This window comes from Sander lucioperca, chromosome 10 (genome assembly GCF_008315115.2).
Source record: "Sander lucioperca isolate FBNREF2018 chromosome 10, SLUC_FBN_1.2, whole genome shotgun sequence".
Classification (NCBI taxonomy): domain Eukaryota; kingdom Metazoa; phylum Chordata; class Actinopteri; order Perciformes; family Percidae; genus Sander; species Sander lucioperca.
This window is the reverse complement of record NC_050182.1, coordinates 710,786-738,651: the sequence shown is the minus strand read 5'-3', so window position 1 is coordinate 738,651 and position 27,866 is coordinate 710,786. Positions and strand designations below refer to the sequence as shown.

General features: G+C 43.7%; 3 protein-coding genes across 4 annotated transcripts in view; all 3 read left to right on the top strand.

Moving 5' to 3' along the window:
* The first annotated feature begins 391 nt into the window (after positions 1-391).
* Positions 392-15,282, top strand: LOC116051195 (ribonuclease P/MRP 25 subunit-like). Its single transcript, XM_031301441.2, has 9 exons — positions 392-538; positions 1,389-1,491; positions 3,737-4,407; positions 4,866-5,249; positions 7,637-7,727; positions 8,843-9,144; positions 11,291-11,377; positions 12,421-12,571; positions 14,243-15,282. The coding sequence occupies exons 2-9, from the start codon at positions 1,437-1,439 to the stop codon at positions 14,854-14,856; spliced, it is 2,355 nt and encodes a 784-aa protein (XP_031157301.1). The 5' UTR covers positions 392-538; positions 1,389-1,436; the 3' UTR covers positions 14,857-15,282.
* Positions 15,283-18,047: 2,765 nt separating this feature from the next.
* On the top strand, positions 18,048-20,593 carry rpp25l (ribonuclease P/MRP 25 subunit-like). Its single transcript, XM_031301442.2, has 2 exons — positions 18,048-18,234; positions 19,635-20,593. Exon 2 carries the CDS (start codon positions 19,635-19,637, stop codon positions 20,301-20,303), a length of 669 nt encoding a protein of 222 aa, XP_031157302.1. The 5' UTR covers positions 18,048-18,234; the 3' UTR covers positions 20,304-20,593.
* A 6,279-nt stretch (positions 20,594-26,872) lies between these two features.
* LOC116051192 (gamma-aminobutyric acid type B receptor subunit 2-like) overlaps positions 26,873-27,866 on the top strand; it is a 36,800-nt gene continuing 35,806 nt past the window's right edge. Inside the window, exon 1 of one of the 2 annotated variants that reach the window (XM_036005796.1) lies at positions 26,873-27,266. In XM_036005796.1, the coding sequence (XP_035861689.1) occupies positions 27,021-27,266 (246 nt within the window). In that variant the 5' untranslated portion in view covers positions 26,873-27,020. The remainder of the gene's footprint in view (positions 27,267-27,866) is intronic. The other variant, XM_031301438.2, reaches the window with a different exon arrangement.

Here is a 27,866-nt window from a genome sequence, read left to right as displayed (position 1 = left end):
TCTCATGCTTATACATCCCTTAGTACATTCATGTGGATTTTTTATTTAGTATATTTTCTTTTATTGTGCATATTATTCATATGGATTTGTTATTTTATTATCTGTCTGTCTAGGTATCTATCTAGCTATCTATCTGTCCTGTACCTGTGCAAAGGGATATAAAATCTCTTGAAACTTAAATAAGTAGAGGTAGTTGTAACCTAAAACAGTTAATGGTTGGGATCATAACAAATAAACAGGTTGATATTGATAACATACATAGAAACTTATCAAACCACTTGTTTTATCACTAATAATATGGCAGATACTCCTGTGTTGTTGCAGTCTGTCCTCCGGCCAGCAGCGGCAGCACTGAGCGTAAAGTTAAACAGCAGCTGAACGAGGAAGACATGTGCGCATGCGCAGTGGTAAATTTTCCTGAAATTCATCATTCACCTGCGCTTTAACCGCAGAAAAGTTGGGTTTTGGATCCTTTACCTTTGCGTGACATCGACCTGTATTCTCCTGACAGGCTGTTGAGAAGTTCCTCCTTCCTCCGGTGGGTTAATATGTTTAAAAGTGATTATAAAAAGTAACGTAGTCATCGTTCAAAGACAGAAATCAGTGTTACGCCGGTGTAGCCGTTATGTTACGTTGTATGACGCCTGGCCTGCCTCAGTGCTAGCTAGCACAGCTAGCATTAGCCAAAGTCGAAAGCAGTCGTCTGCTCCTGGGTGGATTTTCATACATTCCTCAATATTTTTTGACTTTTTAAACGGCTTTACTCGCCTTCCGTCTACTGAACACTACGGAAACGTTAACGTTATGTGTGTTGTGTGTTTCCGTTAACGCGTTAGTTTGTTATGAACAAGCTAGCTTAACTTTTAGCTTCAGAGCTAAACATCTGCTTGGTGTTTATTAACGTAACGGCTCTTTCTCATCTCTGATTGGCTGTATATAACGCATCGATTAACACATCCCTCGGGCGTAACGTTACACAACTAATAACATTTAACATTATGTGATGATAAACTGTTTATTTGATAATTACGCAGTAATAGAACGAATAATGGCCATGTTTAGTTAACCGTTAACCCTCATTGTGCTAACGTTAACACAATATTTAACCGTTAAGCAGCGTCATAATGCTCCTATGTCAGTTTTACTGAAAACCTGTAAAATCCTCCAATCTGTACACCAACAGTGGTGCTAACTTTTACATACAGTACTTGAGTAAATATGTAATGTAATTTTTCCTCGTATTTCACTTCTACTTGTATTGTTTAGTCTCAGTAGCTGTGTGTCTTTCAGGGATCGACCGATACTGGGGTCCTGCCCTTAAACCGTATAATGGCGATGAAACCGCTGGACTGATTTCTAATGATGGTGTCCCTCTGTGTTTGTCTCAGAGTCCCGGAGGAGAACGTCCCCCCTTCAGAGGGTTGGAGCATGACGAGATGAATGGCGTGGAAGAGGAAGCAGAACAACGAGGAGAGGAGCTTCCTGCTCAGGGTCAGCCATCATTTCTGTCACTACTAACGTTACGTTCTCGCTGAGACTGTTTACAGGGTTCAAAATCACCTTTTCGTCCAGCAGCCAAAGGTCGCGTTCAGACTGCCTGTGTCGGCTGTCAGACAGTCTGGCAAAAACGCAGGTCTTTCCATTTATTTTGAACGGGGGGGTAGTGTGTTTAAGGTGCGGCGGGGGGTTTGCCGCAGGGCAGGGCTGCACAATATATCGTTTTTTTTTAATCATTATCGCAAGTAGGGTTGGGTATATTGGATTTTTATGATTCCGATGCTGACCCGGTACTTTTAAAACGATTCCGATTCCTAAACCGATTCTTGAAAAACTGAAAAATGACATCAAAGATGTAATATGTTTACTAGCGATCACGTGCAGTGAATGGTTAATATGCTTTTACGTCCGTTTTTGGTGAGCCCAGAGGGAAAATATAGCATTTTAAAAGTAGCCTACATTTACAGTAGCTAGCTAAATGTCGTACGTCCGTTTACAAAGACACTCTTTATCTTATGCTCCCATAACTGCCGTTTTAGCTGAGTGGGAGCTCTGGGCATTAGCAGCAGCAGCTCCGTGTTGCTAGCACCGATTCGGCTCGTTTTTTTTCTATAGACAGTACTCACATAGGTATAACGATCAAGATTAACGTAAAAATTGCCCGGAGTTCTCCTTTAAGGATGTAACGATACACTCATCTCACGATTGGGTACAATACACGGTTTTAAGTGGACGATCCGATTTTCTCAGGATGTTTTTAACAGGATGAGCTGCAGACTAATGAGTGAAAGATAGTCCTTTTATTTCTCTAAACTGTGCAAAACAACAGATGTCCTCTTATGACTGTGACACTGAAACAGTTTTTGTTTTTGATTAGATGTTTAAAACAAGTGTGTGTGTGTGTGTGTGTGTGTGTGTGTGTGAGTGTGTGTGTGTGTGTCAATCACAACTACTTACAATCACACACGTTTCTCGAGTCGAGAAATGTGTGTGATTAGAGCCCTCTTGTGGTCAGAATTGGAAATTGTTCAAACCTTACATCGTGTGTGTGTGTGTGTGTGTGTGTGTGTGTGTGTGTGTTTTTAAAAGTCCTGCATTCAAAATGTTACTGAAGTGAAATCTAAAGTAGATTACGCCCTAGCACGTTTAAAAAATGCATTATGATTTTTTTTTTTTTATCTCCAAATAAAAATCCACACACATTTGTGAAATCCATTTTTAACTGGCTCACGATGCATCGTTACATCCCTAATAAGTACATAACTAACTTATATTTTCATAAGTACCTTTCTGAGGTACGGCGCTTGAGTATTTACATTTGCTGACAAATGTCAAGTATCAATATTTCCCTCTATATATATAAAGTATAAAGTAGCAGAACATGAAAAGACTCAAGTAAAGTAAAAGTACCTCAAATTTGAAGCTCAGTACTTGAGTTACTTCCCACCCTTGAGACACCGTTTATATTCTTAAAATATTTAAAGGTCCAATGTGTGGGAATTTCTCCCATCTAGCGTTGAGATTATATATCGCAATCAACTCTCTCGCGCCACGCAGTTCAAAGTACGTATTACAGCTACGGTAGCCTTCATGCTCCAAAAAGCTGGTCTCTTGCTCTTTTTAAGAAGTCTCCTGTTCCTGAAATTTAGATTTTGAATACGTGTGGTCCTCCATGTTTCCTTCTTCAAACTTGCCGGGGCCGGGAAGCTACGATACCCATTAGCAGCATTAGCAGCAGCTGTGAGTTTATCATGTAACAGTGAAAACGTGAAAGGCGGAGCAGTATGTCCTGTATGTCCCTTATATGTATATATATATATATATATATATATATATATATATATATATATATATATATATACATACATACATACATACATACATACATACATACACACACACACACACACACACACACACACACACACACACACACACACACACACACACACACACACACACACACACAGGCGGAGCAGTATGTCCTGTATGTCCCTTACCGGCTAACGTATTTCAAGATGGAGCATGAATATGAAGCGTCTACCTCAGTTCATGCAAATGCAAATGTAAAATTTCAAGCCAAAAGGAATACTTGGAATTGATGGTGGTGGTAAATATTCATGAGAAAGGACAAGTTCGTGACGGGCAACACAGATTTTGATAATGAACAACTGAACACGTTACACACTGGGACTTTAACGTTCTTTGAGATATTAAAGTCAGTTTCATTTCCCTGCAGGAGACGTCCAGACGGAAGAAGAACCGCCATCAAAAAAGACCAGGACTCGGTCAAAACGCCGCTGCCACATCTGTCCGGTATGCAGCCGCGCGTTCACTCGTCCGTATCGGCTGGCGGCCCACATGTGCACGCACTCTGGCGACAAGCCGCACAGCTGCTCCGTGTGCGGGAAGTGCTTCGCCGAGAAGAAAACCTTGACGGTGCACCAGCGAGTTCACACCGGTGAGAAGCCGCACACCTGCCCGGTCTGCGGCGTCAGCTTTGCTCAGCGGAGCTGCCTGCGGCGGCACAAGCTCGGGCACGCGGCAGAAAAACCCCACCGTTGCTCGGTGTGCGGCCGCGGCTTCATCCAGCGGCGGCATCTTGTGCAGCACGAACGGACGCACACCGGAGAGAGGCCGTTCGGCTGCTCGCTGTGCCCCAAGCGCTTCGCCTCCAGTTCGGGCCTTACCGAACACCAGAAGACCCACGCCGAGACGAGCCCGCACTCCTGCCCGGTCTGCGAGAAGAACTTCTCCACGCCGGCGTCCCTCAGGGACCACGTGAGGCTCCACACCGGAGAGAAGCCGCACCGCTGCTCGCTGTGCTCCAAGAGCTTCAACCGGCCGGGCCTGCTGAAGAAACACCTGCAGAAACATGCCGCGGAAAAAGCTGCAGCTGCGGCTGGAAAGGTGAGCATTGTGCTTTAACGCCTAGTTGTCCTCGGGTCAGATTTGACCCATTTTCAAAAGGTTTCTACATCAGAAATGTGTGTTTCTTTCAACCAAATTGTCAAATAAAATAACGTGGATGCTTCCCTACGACGCTCTTCACAAGTAAAATAAATGATCAGTTCGCTACTTTCATTGAATTTGGGTGTTTTTATAAAATTTTATAGCATTTGAAAAATAAAATGACAAAAGTAACGTTGAAAAAAGTGTGAAAAATTCTGGAAAAAGCCTCAGAAACGCAGTGAAAAACATCGCCGAAAACATCAATAAAGCGGCGGAAAAAAACTACAAGAACATCGTAAAAAGTCTGCGTCAGGGTTAAATGCGTTTTGTGAGTCTGTGAAGGCGGCATGTTGAAGCTAAAACATGGTGTCACGTTTCCTTTTAACAAAACTACTACTGCATTGATCCTTCATCAGGAGGAAGCGCCTCACCGCTGCTTCCTGTGCCGCAAAGATTTCTCCTCTGCCGAGGAGCTGCAGCAGCACCTGCGGCTCCACCAGAGGGGGCTGGCGTTTGTGTGCGACATCTGCGACCGCAGTTTCAGCAAAGCGTCCCGGCTGAGGGAGCACATCCGCTGTCACACCGGGGAGAAGCCGTTCCAGTGCGGCGTCTGCAAGAAACAATTCTCGAGGCAGAGGGTGTTAACGAGGCACCTGGAGATCCACAGCAGGGAGGGACGCAACGTCGCTCCCGCTGCCGCCTCTGCTGACGCCAGTGCTCCCGCTACCACCGCTGCTACTGACGCCCCTGACCCCGCCACGCCTGACAACAGCTCCACGCTGTCGGACGCAGACAACAAGGTGAGGCTCGTACCCCGTTTACATGTACGTGGTAGGGCTGGGCGATATGGAGAAAATCAAATATCACGATATTTTTGACCAAATACCTCTATCGATACCGCAACGACATTGTAGTGTGAGTATTGGTGCTTTCACAAAATATTTACACAATGAGATTTTAGATAAATAATCATCAGTGATGTGGATATAATGACTAAGTGGTTAAAGGCAAATAATAGGACAGTTACAAATTACAAATAAGCAAAAATTAGTAACAGTCTGGTGAGTTCAGAAAATGACATATTTTTACTGTAATGCAGCCTTTAAAACCAGGAAAAGACAACAGTTATGTTATATCACGATATCCAAAATCTAAGACGATATCTAGTCTCATATCACGATATCGATATGATATCGATATCTTGCCCAGCTCTAGCACATGGTTATTTTGAAAAACGGAGACATTTCCCGTCGTTTGTGCCTTTCGTTTACACGCAAACGGAGAATTCGCAGCTGAAAACGATTCTTTCTAAAAAAAACTCCAGCCAGAGTGGAGATTTTGGAAATCTTCGTTTGCACGTAAACTAGAGGTGTTGAAATTAATCAAATAATCGATGCATCGAATCGTGGACGTGGACGATGCTGCATCGATAATCGACCAGGCCGTAATCGATTATTTCTGTTTACAATTTAATGTAGGCCTAACAACCTTTCTGTTTACATATTCTGGTATGTTTTGCACATTCGGGAAGTGCTGTAGTTTTATGTATCCAATGTATTTAGTATTCGAGCACTGCAGAATGTTTGGTTTTTGAAGCTTGAAAAGCTATGAATTAAATATCCTATATGGCTTTAATGGAAAAATGTATTTGACGCATCACGATGCATCGAGATATCGAATCGCTGACATGATAATCGTAATTGAATCGGGAGATCAGTGAAGATTCACACCTCTAATGTAAACTGAGACAAACGGAGGTTTAGGCAGCCGAGGAAGAGAAGAGAGAGGCCGTGATTCGTTGCTGTTGTTGCTATTTTGGGGATTCTGATTGGCTAATGTGGGCTTGAGCTTCTCGTTACACTGCCACCTACAGGTCTGGCGTGCTCTTGGCGGCATTGACGGCATATATATATATATATATATATATATATATATAATATATATATATATATATATATATATATATATATATATATATATATATATATATATATATATATATACACACGGCTACGTGTAAACGAACACGTTTCTCAAAACTGACAGCTGTGCACGTTGTTATTTTTGAAAACGGAGAGGTTGAAATGTCCGTTTATGAAAATAGCCGGCCACGTGTAAACGTGGCACCCGGAAGATGTAAATGTAATGTTTGAGACATCGTAGGGCTGCACGATATGAGAAAAATGTGCGATATGCGATAGCGTTGAATATCGCGATAGCGGTATTACTTGTGCTAAATAAACAGATGTTGAAGTGTTCTCCTTTCTGTTGCTTTCAGTATTCTACTAAAATACAACAATCACGGGCGCCTGGGTGGCTCGCCTGGTGGAGTGCGCGCCCATATATAGAGGTTGAGTCCTCGACGCAGCAGCCGCGCTTTCAACTCCGACCTGCGGCCCTTTGCTGCATGTCATTCCCCCCTCTCTCTCTCTCTCTCTCTCTCTCTCTCTCTCTCTCTCTCTCTCTCTGTCTCTCTCTCTCTCTCTCTGTCTCTCTCTCTCTCTCTCTCTCTCTCTCTCTCTCTATCTCTCTCTCTCTCTCTCTATCTCTCTCTGTCTCTCTCTCTCTGTCTCTCTCCCCTTTCATGGCTTCAGCTGTTCCAAAGAACTAAAGGCCTAAAATGCCCAAAAAATAATCTTAAAAAAAAAGAATTCAACAATTGCTTTTTGAATTTAAAAAAAAAAAATATTTCCAACTTTCTTTTATTAAACAAATTGAACATTGAATTGAATATAAAAAGCACCACTGGAAAAATAATGACAGTTACATTTTAAATTGCAGTTTTCTACTGATAAAATATGTCACATCCTTTCGCGATATGTGTATTGCGCCAGTTAATATTGCGATGACGATTTAAAAAAAAAAAAACCTGATATGTTGTGCAGCCCTAGTACGTATCATGAATGTGTTGACTACTGTTGCCAGGCAGCCTGCTTCCCTTTTACTTCCGCTCTCTTCTTCTCTACTACTTCTTGCTTATTTACAGGTTTTTTTGTTCGTAAGCCCTCTGGTGTTTCGGAGGATGCTGAAGCGAACAATGTGCTGAGCGTAAGCGTCTCCGTGCACGCTCGTAGCGCGCCCGCCAGCTGTGGACTCCCGCCTACGGTGTCGCGCGCCAGTATATCCGAGCAGGTCAAAAACGTTTGAAGACGACACCTTGGTTATATATATTCTGCTTTTGTTGCAGAAAGCAGATGAGCCGCTCAAAGACGGCAGTCCGAACGGGCTGCAGGTCGAGAACCGGAACGATGAAGAGGAAGCGGTGCATTCACTGACCGGTGAGAACATCAGACACGGATCTAAGGATATTATAGACGGAAAGAATGACGTTATATATACGTGCAAGTGCACATAATACACAGAAGAGCACTTTTTCTCACTCATATTTACTTTATAAAGTGTAAATTTTGTATTTTTTAACCCTATGTTTCCATGTTTTAGTGACTAATGGGAACAAAAATCTTTGAAATTGGTCGAGTATTAAGCGAGAGTAACAAGCTGTAACGTACCCCTACAGGACAAATGTTCAGCTTCAGTCAGCGTCCACTAAAAGTTCTGTTGTTGCTGCTGACAGACTCAGATTATTATTCTAAGTGTCTGACAACATTATGAAAGGATCCCTACAGAGATAGACCTTTTAGTTAAAGAGTAAGATCCTTTTAGTTTAACATGGAACAGCCCTGAAATCACCATCACCAAACTCACCAGACTCCATGTAAATAATCAGGACTTTTATCATCGTGAAACACACTTCATTCAAAGTGGACAGAAACTAAATAAAACTACCAAAAGCCGTCTTGGTTCATCTTTCCACTGTTCCAACAATCACCACTCTGGTTTGGTTGAAATAAACCCTTAATTCACCCATTTACATGTGGAAATATGCTGGCTCTATACACGCTAAAAGTCCTGATTATTTACATGGAGTCTGGTGGAAATATGCTGGCTCTATACACGCTGAAAGTCCTGATTATTTACATGGAGTCTGGTGGAAATATGCTGGCTCTATACACGCTAAAAGTCCTGATTATTTACATGGAGTCTGGTGGGTTTGGTGATGGTGATTTCGGGGCTGTTTCATGTTAAACTAAAAGGATCTTACTCTTTAACTAAAAGGTCTATCTCTGTAGGGATCCTTTCCATAATGTTGTCAGACACTTAGAATAATAATCTGAGTCTGTCAGCGGCAACAACAGAACTTTTAGTGGACGCTAACTGACTCTGAACATTTGTCCTGTAGGGTTACATTACAGCCTGGTTTACAGCTGCTGGTTATAGCGTTCACGCTCAATACTGGACCAATTTCAGCGATTTGTGTTCAGGTTTAAAAACCTGTTAAACCCGAGATAATAAGAATTTATATTCCCTTTTATTCCCGTGTTATTATTTTCAGACGGTGGTCCCGGCAGCGTGAAGAAGCTCTACATCTGCTCCTTCTGTGGGAAGAGCCTGTCGAGGCCGTACAGACTTAAAGAACACATGAAGATGCACACGGCGGAGGAGCTGCAGCGCTGCTCGGTGTGCGGGAAGTCCTTCTCCACCACGACCAACCTGAAGGCTCACGAGAAGACGCACCTGGCCAACAAACCTCACCCCTGCAGCATCTGCCCCCGCAGCTTCCTGTGGCCCAGCCAGCTCCGCAGACACATGAGGGTCCACATCCGTGACGGACTCATCGCAGACCCCGCAGACAAGGTGAGACCAGTGTCCTCTGGACACGTAAAGGCTCAGACACACAGAGCCGACGGCCAAACGTCGGCAGAAAAGGCAGTCGGACTGATCAGTCTCCCCAAATTGGTCCAAAAAGTTCCTCAGAACACACCAAAGAGACGAGACGTAATACGTCTCCATAACAGCAGGCGGCGCTAATCTGTATTGTCGCCCAAAAATGAAAACCAGCAGCTGATTGGACGAACGCGCCACGTCGGTCTGGTTTCTCCAGAAATTCAAAGCCAGACTGTCATGGCGGCTCGTTCAGAATACGATCTCATATTGTACTAAAATAGTTTTAGCTAAATTAGTTTCTGAAAACATTTTAAGAGAGAAATAGGCCGTGCAGTTGCTGAATCTGTCTTCATTTCAGATCGACAAAGGTCAGTTTAAAAGATTCTTGTAAGATTTTGAGAGACTCTAGTCACGCTCATCCCGCTCCCCGTTTCCTGGTTAGTTCTCCACCAATCAGATGGGTCATTTGAGTCCGACTGCTGGCAGTGCCCGCCCCGCCAATTCAACATGTCAAATCGGCCAAAATGAAGGACGACGGCCCCTCGGACGGACGACGGCACGGAGCACACCGAACAGACTCGAGTCACCAACCTCGCCAGACTGTCCAACGGTCGATTATCGGCTCGGTGTGTCAGCGCCTTATAAGATTCGGGGTTAAGGCTTGTTGTGGCTGTAAGCAGTCCGACAAAGAGCTGCCGCGAGGGACTAAAAACAGAGAGATGTATAAACACACTGTGACACGCTCCAGATTGTACTGCAATGATTTATTCCTCCACACGTAAAATACAACTAGAACTGCAGTTACCAAATGTAAAGTTACTTTGTGTTGAAATAAGTGCGTTAGTGCGGCGGTCAACAGAGAGTGTCCTGCTCCCCCCCCCCCTCTGTCAAAGCCCAAAAAACCAACAGGTGAACAGGTGACGCAAACAAAAATGTTCAGGGGCGTAGCACAAAACCCTGGGCCCTGTAGAAAGGCATTTTCTATGGGCCCCTCCCCACATCCACAGCTATTCATTCTAGCATCTTTTTGGGCCCTCCTCACACGAGGGCCCTGGGTACTCAGTCCCCTTCTTCCACCCAGTCCGACGCCCCTGAATGTATCATCACTTCCGCTCAAACCGCGATGAAAACGGCCACCACCTACAATATCAGTGCACAATATAACAATCAATAAATAATATAAATGAGACCATGAACAACATACAGTATGTGGCTCCTACAAGGCTTTTAAATTTACATTTTTGCATCACTGTATACACAGCGTCTTTCTATTTCATTTCATATTTCATTCATTTCAAAAAAGGACAGTTTTTACAAAATATAAAGGTTTCTTTTGTGCAGCACATTTCAAGAACAAGCTGTGGTTTACAAAATAAATACCGAATACTTTAAGACAAGATATGATATACTTTTATACTTTTTACTTTTACTTTCTTGCTCCCGCCCCCCAGACACATCCGTCCAATAAGAGGAATGAACGTTCTTGCGTGATTTGTAATGACGCGTTTCGGTTCCCTTGGACCCTTCTCATTTGTAGCTGAGAGTGGGTCTGGGGAAGGTTAATTCACAGCCCATTTCCAAAAGGGGCGTCACCAACGGACGCCGCTCAAATGCCTCTGGGCGCCATTGGATAGTCCTTCAACCAATCAGACCAACGATCCGGATGACGTAGCAGCGACAGCGGCATCAACGGGTCAACGGTTGTGATTGGTGTAAAGCCCGCCTCAACGGTTGTGATTGGTGTAAAGCCCTCCTCAACAGTTGTGATTGGTGTAGAGCCCGCCTCAACGGTTGTGATTGGTGTAAAGCCCTCCTCAACGGTTGTGATTGGTGTAGAGCCCGCCTCAACGGTTGTGATTGGTGTAAAGCCCTCCTCAACGGTTGTGATTGGTGCCTCGATTTGGAAAAATTGTAAATGGTCTTGAATGGGCTGTTGGCCAGACTGACTTGCAGAGCAAATCTCAAATTTGCCAGAAGTTCGTCAGGTTTTCCCAGGCTACAACTCACCAACTGATTCGGACCAAAGCAAACGAGCTATAGGTGTAAAAACGCCCTTAAAGAATAATGTGGAAGTAGATGAATTTGAAACTGAGATGAGGGTTGTGGTTTGTTTCAGGAGTTGTGGCTCAACATGAAGACTGAAGAGGAGGAGGATGAGGAGGAGGAGGAGGAGGAGGAACGGGAGGAAGGCCTGAGTGAGCAGGTAAGAAAGTCAGCTATTTGGCTGGTATTGTTTAGATCAGTCATTCCTGTAGCTACTGTACCACTAGTGGTCCGTGAGTGTACTGCAGATGGTCTGTGGAAAAGCAAAATAAAATAATAGTTTTTTTAACCTTCATTTTACCAGGAAATTCTCATAAAAGTTAAGAATATTTATATAAAATTTAAATTTAATTGTCAAGTTGTTGTGTGATTACTAAAATAGGCCGGTGGCGCTTGGCCCTAACCCTAAAATCACCAAAGGTTTTGAAATGTTGACTATATCCTGTGTTGTTATTACTGTATAGATTTAATACTCCATTGCTATGGAAATAAGCCTGTTGTTCAAATTAACCTGATTATGCCCTCGGGCGCTGGAGTAAATAAATAAATATGTGGCAGCCGTTGTGTGCTGTAAACTCTCTTTCAACGAGCCTGTTGTACTGATGAGACGACCAGTTATAGTTTTAGTGTGTGTGTGTGTGTGTGTGTGTGTGTGTGTCTCTCTCTGTGTGTGTGTGTGTCTCTCTCTGTGTGTGTGTGTCTCTCTGTGTGTGTGTGTGTGTGTGTGTGTGTGTGTGTGTCTCTGTGTGTGTGTGTCTCTGTGTGTGTGTGTCTCTCTCTGTGTCTCTGTGTCTGTCTCTGTGTGTGTGTCTGTCTCTGTGTGTGTGTGTGTGTGTGTGTGTGTGTGTGTGTGTGTGTGTCTCTCTGTGTGTGTGTGTGTGTGTGTGTGTCTGTGTCTCTGTGTCTGTCTGTGTGTGTGTGTGTCTGTGTCTCTGTGTCTGTCTGTGTGTGTGTGTCTGTGTCTGTGTCTCTGTGTGCAAGTAGGAGGGTGGAGAGAGAAAAAATAATACTGGGGGAGTCGCCGATCCTACTTTTGATTTTAATAGTTGAAATCAAAATTCTGAATTCAATTGATTTTCGATTTAAAGTCACAAGAGTGCTTTTAATCGTCTTCATGTGAGATGATGGAAAGCTCCAGAAGAGCTACTGATTAAACCTGGGAGTTGAGAATGTTTTGGTCATCTCTCTAAACCATGTCTGCAGGACTCAGAAGACCTTTCTACCTTCGCTACGTCAGGACCGCTAACTGGTAACCATGGCGACCAGGACACGCCGCTGTTGAAGGAGGACGAAGACGTCGGCGGTTTGATAAACTCTGACGGAGAGGAAGAGGACTGGAGACCGGCGCTGATCGGTACGTCACATCGCTTGGATTTTAACAATTGTCAGGGTTCATACGTTTTGACCCAGAAAGTTTTGGAAAAGTCATGGAATTTTTTTTTTTTAACACAGCATAATAATATGTGATTAATGAATGTATTTCACGTCATCCTAACCTCACCGTTCTATTCGGGGTACGATATTACGAATCCCAATATGAACCACATACGTTGTCATTCATTTGATTGTTAAACCTCTGAGGGTAAACTTTAACACAGATTTCTATTCCTATTGTATAATGTCGACTGACATTTTCAGGAATACATAGTCATGGAAATTTGCCGAAAAGTCGTGAAAAAGTAACTGAAAAGTCATGGAAAAGTCGTGAAAAAGTAATTGAAAAGTCGTGAAAAAGTAATAAAGTCGTGGAAAAAGTCATGAAAAAGTCATGGAAAAGTCATTGAAAAGTTGTAAAAAAGTCGAAAAGTTGTAAAAAAGTCATTGCAAAAGTCATGGAACAGTCATGGAAAAGTTGTGGAAAAGTCATGAAAAAGTATTGGTTAAAATGCGTATGAACCCTGAATTTTGATTCCAATTCCGATTCTTTCTTCTGATTCCGGTTCTTATCGATTCCGATTCTTTTGAGGGGAGTTGAAACGCGTCACATGTTTATTTCACAAATAAGAGGAAAGTTCTATTTTGATTCAATGTTGGGTTGCAGTTTTACAGCTTTTTCAACGTAAAATAAAGCCAGAGTAGAGCGCCGCTTACTGTGCTCCAAGGCCGCAACACAACAAGCGACTGGTCGCTACGGAAACCCAAACTTGCGCACGTTAAATCGAGTGTCAAACTCAAATTTTCTAAGGGCCACACTGGAAAAAGGGAATCGCATCGAGGGCCAGACAGTTTTTTGACAATGAAAAACGTTGAAAATAGCACCAGAAATGTCAGAAATAGTGAAATGTTTTGGAAAAAAAAAACCCAAACATCTAAAAAAAAAAAGGGTAAATAAAGTTGAAAAAAGCTCACAAAAATGTTGAAAAAAAGCGCTAAGACTCAGAAAAAGCAGCAAAAAGTTATTGTAAACCTGAATTGATATGCGGGCCAGATCAAAGTTTGCGAGGGGCCGGATTTGGCCCGCGGGCCATGACTTTGACACATGTGCTCCAAACGATTCCAATAAAGAAATGCTTCTACTGGAAGTGTAATTTTTGAAATCAAGTAGGAATCGGTTCTCGAAGCCGATCCTACTTACGTATGCTATGGCGAAATCTCTGTGTGAAGCCCCCGCAGAAGCATGAATCCACCCTTTAAGGTGCTGTAGGTAGGATTGGGAAGATCCAGGACTTATGCTGCGTTCATAGACATCGGAAAAACATGTTTCCGAGTGAAAACGCCATCATTCACGTCCCTTCCTGTGGGAATCAGAGGTCGGAAACTCTGGCTAGAGTTCCCCAGTTGGTGACGCGTTGACAGCTGACGTTTGATGGAGGCGACTTTGGTTCACAGGGAGCTGTGGATTTTTGTAAATCTCACTACAGGCTGTAGGTGGAGCCAGAGGAGCCGGATAATTTTTAAATGACCTGCTTCATGTAGTTCTACTGGAACATAGGGTCAGTTTCACTAAATATGACAGAAAGTTAGTTTTAGAAGTCTTACCTACTCCACCTTTTAATCGATCCCCTTTGTGTCTCTGTCCTGACAGACCAAGACGGCCGCTCTGAGATCCAGGCAGACAGCGGAGGCGCCGGGAAAAGTAAGCACTGCTGTCCCGTGTGTGGCCGCGACTGTTTCAAGGCGTCGGCGCTGCAGAAACACCTGAGGATCCACTCGGGCGAGCGTCCGTTCCAGTGCCCCATCTGCAGGAAGAGCTTCATCCAGCAGGCGCACATGAGGGAGCACCAGAGGACCCACACGGGCGAGAAGCCCTACACCTGCACCGAGTGCAACCGGAGCTTCGCCTTCTCCAGCGCCCTGCGGCGCCACCAGCGGCTGCACGCCGACGCCCGGCCGTACCAGTGCACCATCTGCCAGAAGACCTTCAAACAGCAGAGCGTGCTCAAGTGCCACCAGCTGACGCACTCGGGGGTCCGCTTCCCGTGTCCGCTGTGCAGCAAGAGCTTCAGCCGCACCCTGGAGCTCACCTACCACATGGACAGCAGGCACTCCAACGCCCGGCCGTACTTCTGCAACATCTGCAAGAAGAACCTGAGCAAACCCAGGACCTTCCGCAACCACATGAAGCTACACGAGGCGACAAACTTGCCGACGCCGCGAGCAGGACCGGCAGACGCCGAGATCTCGTCTCTCGAAGTCTGACGGAGCGAGGCGGGAAAATCCACTCAGCAAAAGTATCGCCATATTTTATTTTTTTTTGCATTTTAGGCCTTTATTTGTGACAGGACAGCTTAGACCTGAAAGGGGAGAGAGAGGGGGAATGACATGCAGCAAAGGACAGGAAAGGAATCGAACCTGCGGCCGCTGCGTCAGGGACTGAGCCTCTGTATATTGGTGCACGCTCTATCAGGTGAGCTACCCGGGCACCCGAGTATCGCGATATTTTTTGTGGCATTACTGTATCGATGCACGAACGCCAAGTTGATTATTTAAACTGCACCAGAGCTGCAAAGATTAAATGATTAGTTGTCAACTGTTAAATTAATCTCTATTTACAACATTCGATAATCAGTTGTTGTACACACAGACACACACACACACACACACACAGACACACAAAGACACACACACACACACACACACACAGACACACACACACACACACACACAGACACACAGAGACATACACACACACACACACACACACAGACACACACACACACACACACACACACACACACACACACACACACACACACACACACACACAGACACACACACACACACACACACACACACACACACACCCAGAGACACACACACACACACACAGACAGACAGACAGACAGACAGACAGACAGACAGACAGACAGACAGACACAGAGCTCATCATCATCAGCATCATGAATAATGTTCAGCCAGAGCTGCAAAGATTCAGTTGTCAAATATTAAATTAATCTCCAACTATTTTGATAATCTGATCAGTTGGAGTCATATTTTATGATAAAACAGTAAATCTTCTCTGATGTCAGCTTGTTAAATATGAATATTGTTCTAGTGTCTTCTCTCCTCTGGGACAGGAAACTGAATATCTTTGAGTTGTGGACACAACAAGACATTTGAGGACGTCATCTTGGGCTTTTTGGGAAACACTAATCTACATTCTAGAGACCCAACAACTCATCCATTCATTGAGAAAATGTTCAACAGAATTGACAATGAAAATAATCGTTAGTTGCAGCTAGGGATGCACCAAATCCAGATTTTTGGGGTTCGGCCGAATACCGAATCCCCTGGTTGAGATTCTGCTGAATCATCCTCAGTCCATGAACACAGTAAACTCATTAATGAAGTAAACAGTGACTGTCCTTCCTTTGCCGTACCTGAAGTTGCTGCATTCTGGCTGCTGTCTGTAGATTCCTTCATCACAACTCGTATTCTTCCAGATGTTTCATACCAGATGTTGTAACAGCGGTGATGTTGTGTATAGTTTAGGGTCCTCGCCACCACCAGACTAATCAGCATTGCAGATTGAACATGTAGCTGGACTTGAATGGCCTTCTTTTGACTGAAAGTACTGACAAACTACACTTTTTCTGCTCACGAGTTCCATTTCCACTTTCTCACAGCCTACTGCATTGAACGCTCCACCTACGTAAACACCTTCCCGTAATCAACGGCGCCGTCATTACGTCCACCAGCGTAGCGTGCGTAGTGCAAGCGGAGGGGTCGGTTCGCTGGGAAAAAAATTCAGCAGAAACCCAACCCCGTCAAAAAGCCCAACATTCAGCCGAGTCCTGGATTCGGTGCAGCCCTGGCAAAGTTACAGGACTGTCTGGGACGAGAACTTGAATAATCGTTATTGCGGCTCTAAACTGCACATGAGAATGTACGTTTTTGGTACCAAAATAATAAAATGAATAGCTGTTTCAGTCCACTAGATCAAACAGAGAAATTTATGTTTCTAGATAAAAACGGATGTTCACAATGTTTTCCTCCGATGACATAATTTGAATTTGGAAAAGAAAAGAAAAGGTAATAAATAAATTGCTGTATCGCAGAAATATCCTATCGCGGGGGCCTCTGGTGATTCTCACCCCCTTACTCTCTGGACCTTTTGACTTCTCAGCAGCCAATCGTGTGGACTACAAGTTGCCGGGTAACCAGTGATGTCACTACGGACGTGGACACTCGCTGCCTGATGGGATGGGAGGAGTTTCATTCAGATCTTTTTTTGATTGTAGCAAAAGTAGGAACATTAATGCTTAAGTATTAACTATCCCATAATGTCACATACATGCATTATTTCCTCTAGGTTTGGGGAAGACTTAAGGTCCACATATGAGGCAGGGGGTCTGGAGGAAAATGTGACATTTTTCAATAAAAAAAGAATGCAATTTCACCTCATTTTGGACCGTTACTGTTTCCGTGTCTGTGTCTGAAACGTTAGAAAAGCTAGAGCAGATAAATAAATAAATAAATAGCTCTCAAAAAGGTTATCCCTCCTGGTGTCCTCGGGTCAAATCTGACCCATTTTCAAAAAGTTTCTATATCAGAAATTTGGGTTTCTTTCAACCAAATTGTCAAAAGAAAAATAACGTGGATGGTTCCGTACAAAGCTCCTCACAAGTAAAATAAATGATCAGTTCACTACTTTCATTGAATTTGGGATTTTTTTATTAAATTTTATAGCATTTGAAAAAAAAAAAAAAAGATAGAAGAACGATAGAAGAAAAAGATTCAAAAACATGGGGGGAAAACAACAAAAACGTCAAAAAGCTCAGAAAAAATTTACAAAAACTTCGAGAAAAGTTGAAACGTTGAAAACGTTGAAAAAAAAGTTTGTATTTTAAATTTTGACCCAGAAAAACTAAGTTTCCCGGTCGGCGGGAGGACAAGTCAAGGGTTAACTACCTGATTTGGGGAGGCAGTAGCTCAGTCAGTAGGGGGTTGGGTTGGGAGCCAGAAGGTTGCTGGTTCAAGTCCCCATACGGACCAAAGTATGGTGGTGGACTGGTAGCTGGAGAGATGCTTGGGTGGAGAGCTCTTGAGCAAGGCACAGAACCCTCAACTGCTCGGGGAGCCTTTCCATGGGCAGCCCCCCCACTCTGACATCTCTCCATCAGTGCATGTAGAGGTACTGCGCATGTGTGGGTAATTCAGGCCTGTGTGTACTAACAACAGAGTGAAAACATTGTAATTTCCCATTATTATTATAACACAGATGATTCCATACAACACACACACACACACACACACACACAGTGTAGTGTAACATAAATTACGCCTATGTGTCCGAAAGGAGTAGTTCTGGCTGTAATGTTACTTACATACTTAGACTGAAGTAACATTTTCAGTGCGTTTTTTTTTTTTTTTTTTTTTTTTACTGCAACAGAGTATTTGAAGTGTGTGGTATTAGTACTTTTACTGCAGTAAAGGCTCCGAATACTTCCTCCACACAGGAGTTAAGAAGCTGCCGGCCTTCACGACAGTTCTCATCGTGATACGGTAACGTAAAGTGTCGCAGCAGAAGTAAACATGTGGAGAGTTCAGTAGCCATTCAAAATAACCACCGACCTGGTAAGATTATGAACTTACAATTAATGTATTTGAATCGATATTATAAGAAATAAGTCACACTTTTATCAGGGCTCTGGTGTCTTTGTATTCAGCAAATTTCCGTGAACATAAGCTAAGCCAATTAGCATGTAGCTTAGCCCCACATGTTAATACAGCCGATAACGAAGTCGGTTTAGTTGTTTTCTGTCAGTTTCTTCAACCTATCTGAACTACTGACGTGTCTGTTGGATGAGTTCAGTGAAACAACGTTTAGTTTCATCTTTTCTTTGCAAGCCCTACTTTTGTCGAGCCTCAAAGCGCCTGTAACGTTCAGAAAAGTCCCCGCGCCGAACTCCATTACAAATACTGTAGATTTAACGTTTACTTTGTCACCGGTGAACTTAAACTCATGGCACAACGTTTGTTTTACACGTTTTTGAATTATTACGACGTACTTATTAATTAGGCGTACATGTAATACACAAAAAACGGTCTGTTTTAGTTTAATTGTACAGACTAACTGCTGTCTTCACCAAAACTGGTCAGTCTGACTGACGTTCGTCAAACTTGGAAGTCGACAGAAACAAAATAAACTATGAAAAGCCGTTTTGTCTCGTCTTTCCTCTTTTCCAACCATCACAACTCTAGTTTTGGTTGAAATAAACACATAGTTTACTGATTTACATGTGAGAATATGTTGGCTCTATACACGCTAAAAGTAGTCCTTTTTTAAATGGAGTCTGGTGGGTTTAGCAATAGTAACTTTGTAACTAACCGCACATGGACTCTGTCTAGGGCTGCACAATATATTGTTTATTTATCGTCATAGCGATATCAACCGGTGCGATGAACACATCGCTAAACACTCTCCCGAGATTTTTGTGTTTGTTGGAAGAAAATATGAATGAACTGCACTTTAAGAGGAACGGTCATTCTGTTTCTAGACAGCCTCTTATGTTCAATTTGTTCAGTAAAAGAAATGATTTCCTTTCATTAACTTTATTGGTTATCAGGCAAATAAAACGCAGATACAGATAATCTGCAAACTGGTTTGAAAGGCTGCATTACACACATTCATTGTGTGTATATTTTGTGAAAGCACCAATTGTCAAACCTACGATATCGCCACAATGTCGACATCGAGGTATTTAGTCAAAAATATCGTGATATCTGATTTTCTCCATATCGCCCAGCTCTATCCTAAACCCAACCGTCGCTTTCTTCTTGCGATAACGCGCCATGTGGCGTGTTTGCTTACGTTCGCTGTATGCAGCGTCGACATCCACGCGGATAGCTCATAATGCGTACAGATAACACGCCACTTGGCTTACGAAAGTGGGCGTGTATGTTTATGCGAAGTCATGATGTCATGCTGACTTCTGTCCTAAATCCTCGCCTGTCTGTCCTCTGTCTGTCTGCAGATGGAGAACTACAGTAAAGCTCGGACGGTGGAGCAGCCGTGCGTCTGTCCGTTCCCCGGCCTCCCCCCCGACACGCCAGAGGTCCGCGTCAAAGACGGCAGCAAGATCCGCAACCTGCTGCGTTACGCTCTGAGCCGCGTGGAGGCCAAACCCCGCCCCGCGGCCGAGGACGGGGGCGTGGCTGCACTGGGTCAACCGGAAGCAGCGGGCCGGCCGCTCTGCCAACACATCGTCTTCACGGCGACCGGGAAAGGCGTGTCTAAGGCAGTCACGTGCGTCGAGATCGTGAAGCGGCGCGTGAAGGGGCTGCACCAGCTCACGCGGCTGCTGTTCAGCCGCGTGGACGAGGTGTGGGAGCCGCTGGAGCCCGCCGCCGGCCTCGACAGTCTCACTGTCAGCAGGAACGTGCCCGCCATCTGGATCCTGCTCTGCAGAGAGCCGCTGGACGCCAGCCAGCACGGATACCAGGCGCCGGGCTGCTACGACGCCCTGTGGGCTCAGGCAGCCAGCAGGGAGGAGGCAGGGGGGCTCAGCGGACAGAGACCGGGACACAAGAGGAAGAAGGGAGGAGGAGGAGGAGGAGGAAGAGGCGGCGGCGGCGGCGGCAGAGGTAGGGGACTCGGCCGTCAGACTGGACGGCCCAGAGAGCCCCCTAAAGGACAGAGTTGATGTAGCTCTTTACAAACTGCATGGAGCATGGCGAGGACACTCAGAGGAGCTGTGGCTGGAATTATTTCCACACGTGCTGATCATTTTTGAAATGATGCATCACTCATTATTTAAACGTTATGTGCAAACATGTTTGCTCTTATTCTGAAAAGACAATATTCTGACTAAGGTTTCACTCACGTTGCTACGTTTTGGTTAAAAAGGAATAGAGCTCAACAGTCCCACCCCTCCTCCCAGAGACCTTGGGTTCCTGAAGTAAATTTCCTGTTCATTTCTCCCATTGACGTCTGGAAAAATCTGTATATAAAGAGTTTTAGACCATGCCTTAGGCTAACCAGATGGGACGTGACTCAAGCATACAACGTATCATTTCGAGTAAAAAAAAAACAAACAGAAAATCCCCAAAAAGTAAAAGGTACAAGACTGTGTACATATCGTCATCTCAGAGCGAAGGAACTACTCATCCCATAAACCACCGCGCACCACTGAACAAAGGACAAATACGATTTTATGGCTTATACTCCCAATTTGTCAATGGAGAAATTGCATTGTATTTTTACTTCCGGAACCCACTGTGGGCGGGACTGTTGAGCTCTATATCTTTGCCTACGTTTTCCCCTCTCATTCCCCCTGCTCTGGCGTTTCCTCCTCTCATTCCCCCTGCTCTGGCGTTTCCCCCTCTCATTCCCCCTGCTCTGGCGTTTCCCCCTCTCATCCCCCTGCTCTGGCGTTTCCCCCCTCTCATTCCCCCTTCTCTGATGTTTCCCCCCTCTCATTCCCCCTGCTCTGACGTTTCCTCCTCTCATTCCCCTGCTCTGGCGTTCCCCCCTCTCATTCCCCCTTCTCTGGTGTTTCCCCCTCTCATTCCCCCTTCTCTGATGTTTCCCCCTCTCATTCCCCCTGCTCTGACGTTTCCTCCTCTCATTCCCCTGCTCTGGCGTTTCCCCCTCTCATTCCCCCTGCTCTGGTGTTTCCCCCTCTCATTCCCCCTTCTCTGATGTTTACCCCTCTCATTCCCCCTGCTCTGACGTTTCCTCCTCTCATCCCCCTGCTCTGGCGTTTCCTCCTCTCATTCCCCCTGCTCTGGCGTTTCCCCCTCTCATTCCCCCTGCTCTGGCGTTTCCCCCTCTCATTCCCCCTGCTCTGGCGTTTCCCCCTCTCATTTCCCCTTCTCTGATGTTTCCCCCTCTCATTCCCCCTGCTCTGGCGTTTCCCCCTCTCATTTCCCCTTCTCTGATGGTTCCCCCTCTCATTCCCCCTGCTCTGGCGTTTCCGAGCCTCTAAACCGGAGACATTTAGAAACTCTTCTGACCCGTGTTGGTTTGGAATCTGCGGCCAGTAAAAGAGAGAGACAAACCCACCAAATGAGAAAAAACATTTCTTTTATTTTCTATTTTTTGGGGGCTTTTCCCTTTATTATATAGTGACAGTGGATAGACAGGAAAGGGGGAGAGAGATGGGGGAGGACACGCAGCAAAGGGCAGCAGGTCAGATTCGAACCCCTACCGCTGCAAAGGACTCGGCCTACATGGGGTGCACACTCTTACTGGGTGAGCTAGAAGAAAATGACTTCTTCCCTTTAGTTTCAGATCATTTATTTATATATCAACCTGAAGAGACTTGAAACTTTACAGTCAACGCTTAGTCAACATTTGTTTTTATTGTTAAAAATTAGGGATGCACCGAATCCAGATTTTTGGGGTTCTACCGAATCCCCTGGTTGAGATTCTGCTGAATCCTCGTCCCATCCTCAGTCCATGAACACAGTAAACTCATTAATGAAGTAAACAGTGACTGTCCTTCCTTTGCCGTACCTGAAGTTGCTGCATTTTGGCTGCTGTCTGTAGATTCCTTCATCACAACTCGTATTCTTCCGCATGTTTCATACCAGATGTTGTAACAGCGGTGATGTTGTGTATAGTTTAGGGTCCTCGCCACCACCAGACTAATCAGCATTGTAAATTGAACATGTAGCTGGACTTGAATGGCCTTCTTTTGACTGAAAGTACTGACAAACTACACTTTTTCTGCTCACAAGTTCCATTTTTACTTTCTCACAGCCTACTGTATTGAACGCTCCACCTACGTAAACACCTTCCTGTAATCAACGGCGCCGTCATTACGTCGACCAGCGTAATGCGGCAGAAACCGAACCTCGTCAAAAAGCCCAATATTCAGCCGAAGCCGAATCCTGGATTCGGTGCATCGCTGTTAAAAAATAACTTTATGGAAATGAGTTGATGCACTAACGAGCAGGGACTGCAGGGGCTTCTTTAATGAATAATCAATTTGGAAATTTAGAGACTGCTGCTGAAATGAGTTTGATATATAAGATATGTTTGAGGTGTTAACAAGTCCAAAATCTTGGCTGCAAATTGGAAATGACCCGGGGAAAAACTCACAAATCCTTAAGTGCCGAAATAACCATTTTTTAAAGGACAGACCCGATTCAAAACGGACCCACGGAGACTCAGACTAAGTCTGAAATCCCCCTGAAGATAATTAAGACGCATGTAGACAGAGATCATCTTTATCACTGCTGGATTAGTGATCTGCCCAAACTGATTATGTTTTGGAAATCCTCAGAATGTAAAGTTTAATCTGCTGTAATTTGCTAAAAGGGGTTCAATGAACAAATGATAGAAATAAAAAATAGTCGATTGAAGATTGAAGATGGCTTTTTCAAGCTCATTAATTTAATCTATTTTCCATCAAAGTACAGTTGTGTTTTTCTGAATCTTATTTTGAGTCCTAACTTTGGTTTTCTACCTGCTGGTCTACAGTATAAATAGGGGGCTTATGTGCCTGAAGTCTGACGTTCTGAAAATGTGTTTTTTAATCGAGTAAAAAACAAAAAATGTTTGTTTCCCTGATGTTGTGTCCAGTTTCCTCTGTAGGAATGAGCCGAGATCATTTGACAACTAGAAGAGCGCAGACCTCCACCATGCAGTGCTTTATCTCTTAAAGTGCTCATATTCTGCTCATTTTCAGGTTCATAATTGTATTTAGAGGTTGTACCAGAATAGGTTTACATGGTTTAATTTTCAAAAAACACCATATTTTTGTTGTACTGCACATTGCTGCAGCTCCTCTTTTCACCCTGTGTTCAGGTCTCTGTTTTAGCTACAGAGTGAGACCTCTCACTGCTGTAACATCTTTGTTGGGAGTCGCACATGGTCAGTAGCTAGGTAAGGACTACTAGCCAGTCAGAAGCAGAGTATGAGGGCGTGCCCTGACAGTACCTAGGTAAGGACTACTAACCAGTCAGAAGCAGAGTATGAGGGCGTGCCCTGACAGTAGCTAGGTAAGGACTACTAGCCAGTCAGAAGCAGAGTATGAGGGCGTGCCATGCTAGCAGCTAGGTGAGCATTATAACGTGTGTTCCAAAGGGACCACGTTGTCTCTGAAGTAAAGGAGAGCTGTTTGGAGCAGTTTGTGAACAGTGTTTTTTAATTGGAGGTGGTAAGCAGGGCTGTTGAACTGGGGGGGAAGAAGGGGGACTGAGTACCCAGGGCCCTCGTGTCCTCACACGAGGGCCCTGGGTACTCAGTCCCCCTTCACTCAGGCCCAAAAAGATGCTAGAATGAATAGCTGTGGATGCAGGGAGTGGCCCATAGTAAATACCTTTCTACAGGGCCCAGACGCCCCGCGTGGATTTTATAACACAATAAAGGAAAGGGAAAAAGCATAATATGAGCACTTTAATGTGTTTATGCAGTCGAGAACTCATTGTGCACGTCTTAACAAGATATTTTCACATTATTACAACATTCAAACTTATCATCATATACTATTTATCCCTTTTATAATGTGGAACTTGTCATGTTATAACTAGGGCTGTCAGCATTAACGCGTTAATCGCAATGCGATTAAGGGCCGAGCATAACGCTTTTTTTTTTTTTTTTTTATCGCATGCCGCCATTTATTTATTTTTACATATTATTGTCTCATTAACCGGTGATCACTGGACGTCAGTGAGTAATCAACATTATTTAGAAGTTACTGCACACTATATTGACTCTGGTAAGTAGGGTTGGGTACCGAAATACGTTGCCAATAGGGCACCGGTGCTGACATAAACGGTAGTAACGGGACTGAATAAGAATGAAAATTTCGGTGCCTGACTTTACACTACACTCGACAGCAGGTAACGTTAGCCTACCTTTAGCTAGCAGCTGGATTAAACAGGGTTAAAATGCTGACAGCTAATGTTAAACAGTGTAAAATGTGACTGTATTTCACTGGAGAGGATTCCAACAGCAGGACCTAACAGTCTGCTCTGCAGCGCAGCAGCTGCCGTTGTCGGAATTAAACAACACAGACGGTGCGTTCACTTGAAACTGGTAGCCTCGTGGTGCATTCAAAGTTATTGTAAAATACCATTTTCCCATCTGGTGCTTGTTTTTGTCGTTCAACAGCAATTTACTGGTGAAATAAGTTATTGTTATAAGTTATAGTTATCCCTTATTGTTAAATCTTTAATTTTGACCATATGGCCTTAGCAATAAACAAGCTGCTGACTGTTATTATTATTATTTTGTTTTCTTTTTTTAAAACTTTATTAAAAAGTACCGGTTCAGGCACCGGCACTGTTTTAAAAGTATCACTTTAGCACCGATTTTGGAAAAAACCCAACCGATGCCCAACCGTACTGGTAAGGATAGGGATTTTTAGTTTTTTAGTTAGGTACTTGGAGGAATTGTGCAATAATGACAGATTCACACATTTTTCTTTTGTTTACAGTAAATAAATAAATAATGAACAAATACAGATATTAAAATGAAGTCCATAAAGTAACTTTCCAATCAAGGTCCACTGGTCAGAATGGCTTTCCATTGTTAATATGTACTTAAAACTGTTCTGAAATGCAAAATAATAGAATTTTAATCGTGATAAAACATGCGATTAATCGTGATTAACTATAGCAATTCAGCGATTAATCGTGATTAAAAAAAATGAATCGTTTGACAGCCCTAATTATAACGTGATAAACGATAACTTTTTCAAGTTATAACTTGAAAAACTGCTTATTACAATAAGCTTTTCACATAACATGATACTGAATGTTTTTGTTATAGATAGATAGATAGATAGATAGATCGATCCCAAACTGGGAAATGACTGTAAAGCAGCAAGTTATAAGAACATACACACATACAGATAATATAAAAAAATATACTAGAAATAATAAAATAAGATGATATAAATAGCAGAACACCTACTCAAAAAATATACTTAGGAATGAAATATTGTACATATACTGTATATAAGTGAAGAATACACATATACAACCTTGTATATTTGTATTCTACACTTGTATATAGCTTTTGTTGTAAACAGATTAGTTTTGTGTGATAGATTGAGTGCTGCAGGGCGCTCAGTGGGGCTGCTGTCTTTATAGTTTACATAATTTCATTTTGTGAATTCACTCCATTAACCCTCCTGTTGTCCTCGGGTCAAATTTGACCCATTTTCGAAAAGTTTCTATATAAGAAATTTGGGTTTCTTTCAATCAAATTGTCTAAAAACATAACGTGGATGGTTCCATACAACCGTTACTCTTTACAAGTAAAATAAATGCCTACTTTCATTGTTTTCAATTTGGCTGTGTTCAATTTTATAGCATTTGACATTTTGATTTATTTTTTGATTTATTTCTTTAATTGAAAGGGGACAGTGAACATTAATTAACATTAAAACATTGTAAATGTGCCCGAGTTAGCTCGAAAGTGCTAATTTTCATCGGTAGTCCCCCAAACGTTGTTCTTTGACAACGTTGACAAAGAACGTTGGAAAAAAGTGAAAAAAAAATGTTGGAAAAAAAATAACAAAAACGTCAACAAAAAAACAGTGCAGAAAAATCGACACAAACATCGACAATAAAATCGGAACTTTGTGAGAAAGAAAATTGGAAAAAAGTGACTAAAATATCAGGAAAAAGTGACAAAAACGTCACAAAGTTCTAATTTGAAATTTTGACCCAGAAAAAAAATAAAAGTTCAACCTGCACACGGCATGAAGTGTTGGGAGAGTGTGCAGAGGATCCCGGTGACATCTTGTGTCCACGTTGATCCTTTTATCTCCTCAGCTGCTTAGAGAGTATTACAGTCACAAACGGTTTGGTGTAGTATAGAGAGGATTACAGTCACAGTTTCCTTGCAGGAGTCGGAGAGGAAAGGTCCCCGCAGCCAGAGCGGCGTGGCCGGGCGGAGGCAGAGCCGGTGTGGTGTGGTGTAACCCATGTGGTGCCCTACAGGCAAGATATCAGCTGGGTTTGTCGGGGTTTTCCCCCCAAAATCTTTTCCGACACGTTTTCATCGCTCTCTCTTTGGTTTGTTTGGCGCTTATTGAGCCGTTTCTAGCTCTTTATTTGTCGTTTTTTTTACACTTATTTCGACGGTTTTAAAGCTTTTTTTCTCGTCGTTTTTACACTATTTTGTCTATTTTCACGCCTTTCCGTCGCTTTGGCGCTTTCTTCATCTCGTTAGTTGCTTTTTCTGTCGTCGAGGACACCATTTTCCTTCCTACTTTTTTTGTTGCAACATTTATTTCAAAGTTTTTGCGTTTTTTTCTCCACATTTTTGTTGTTTATCTTCTAATTATCTGTACCTGTTCTTCACTCACTTGGACTGCCGGCTTCCCTAGCCTTTGCCCATACTGCCTCCGCCCCAGGCTGGGCCTGGGTGGGTGGTGTGTGTGTGTGGGGGGGGGGTCAGGATGCATTGGCGTGGCCGGGCGGAGTCCTTCCGACTGCTGCTGGTCTGCTGGCTGGTTGTCGGGCCGACACCGGTGCTGGTGCCGGTGCTGGCTCAGCTCCGCCACCCTTTGCCGGTGCTGTGGATGATGCCTGGGAACCGGAGCGCCGGCGTGGCCCCGGCTGTCCGGCTCGCTCTGCAGGACCTGAAGAGACAAGCGGCGCCTCTGGGGGACTATGAGATCCAGCTCCAGTTGCTGGACTCGCAGGTCGGTCTCACACTGTCACAGCTGGGGGGAAATGTACCTAGACTAAGATCAAGTGATCAAGATCAAGATGTACTTCATTGTCGTGATGTGTACTTCCACATAGGCGCTGATTTATTTTTTCCTCCGTTTTTTTCCACGCCCTTTAAAAAAGTAGTAGTCAAAAATGGTTTGCATTTCAGAACCTTAGAAAATGCACAGCGGCCGACACGAACACACACGCCTATTAACTCGATAATTAAGCGTAAAGTAGACTTTCATCTCAGGACAGCTCCACTTCTCACAGATACAGATAGGATTGGAGATGAGAAGTTTAACTGACACATAACCGTGGGGAAATTAAGAATCAATGCCACCGACATAACCAATCACACTATGACAGACGCTCCACTTAGCACCAACTGCAATGTTTAATTTTAAATGAATGTAGCCTACTGGCAGTCTGGAACACTGGGTGCTCAGTGTTTTCCGTGGGTGCTCGTGCTCCGGAGCACCCACAGTATCGGCGCCTATGTACTTCCGTGCATACAAAAAATTAAATATCGTTCCCCCAGCTAGTGTCAGTATAAAACAAGTAAATGAATACGATAAAAAACATAAAAT

Coding starts and splice junctions, on each gene's coding strand:
- LOC116051195 (XM_031301441.2), top strand. CDS start 1,437: ATGAATGGCGTGGAAGAGGAAGCAGAACAACGAGGAGAGGAGCTTCCT. Junction 1,492..3,736: donor AGAGGAGCTTCCTGCTCAGG/GTCAGCCATCAT, acceptor ATTTCCCTGCAG/GAGACGTCCAGACGGAAGAA. Junction 12,572..14,242: donor CTGGAGACCGGCGCTGATCG/GTACGTCACATC, acceptor CTGTCCTGACAG/ACCAAGACGGCCGCTCTGAG.
- rpp25l (XM_031301442.2), top strand. CDS start 19,635: ATGGAGAACTACAGTAAAGCTCGGACGGTGGAGCAGCCGTGCGTCTGT.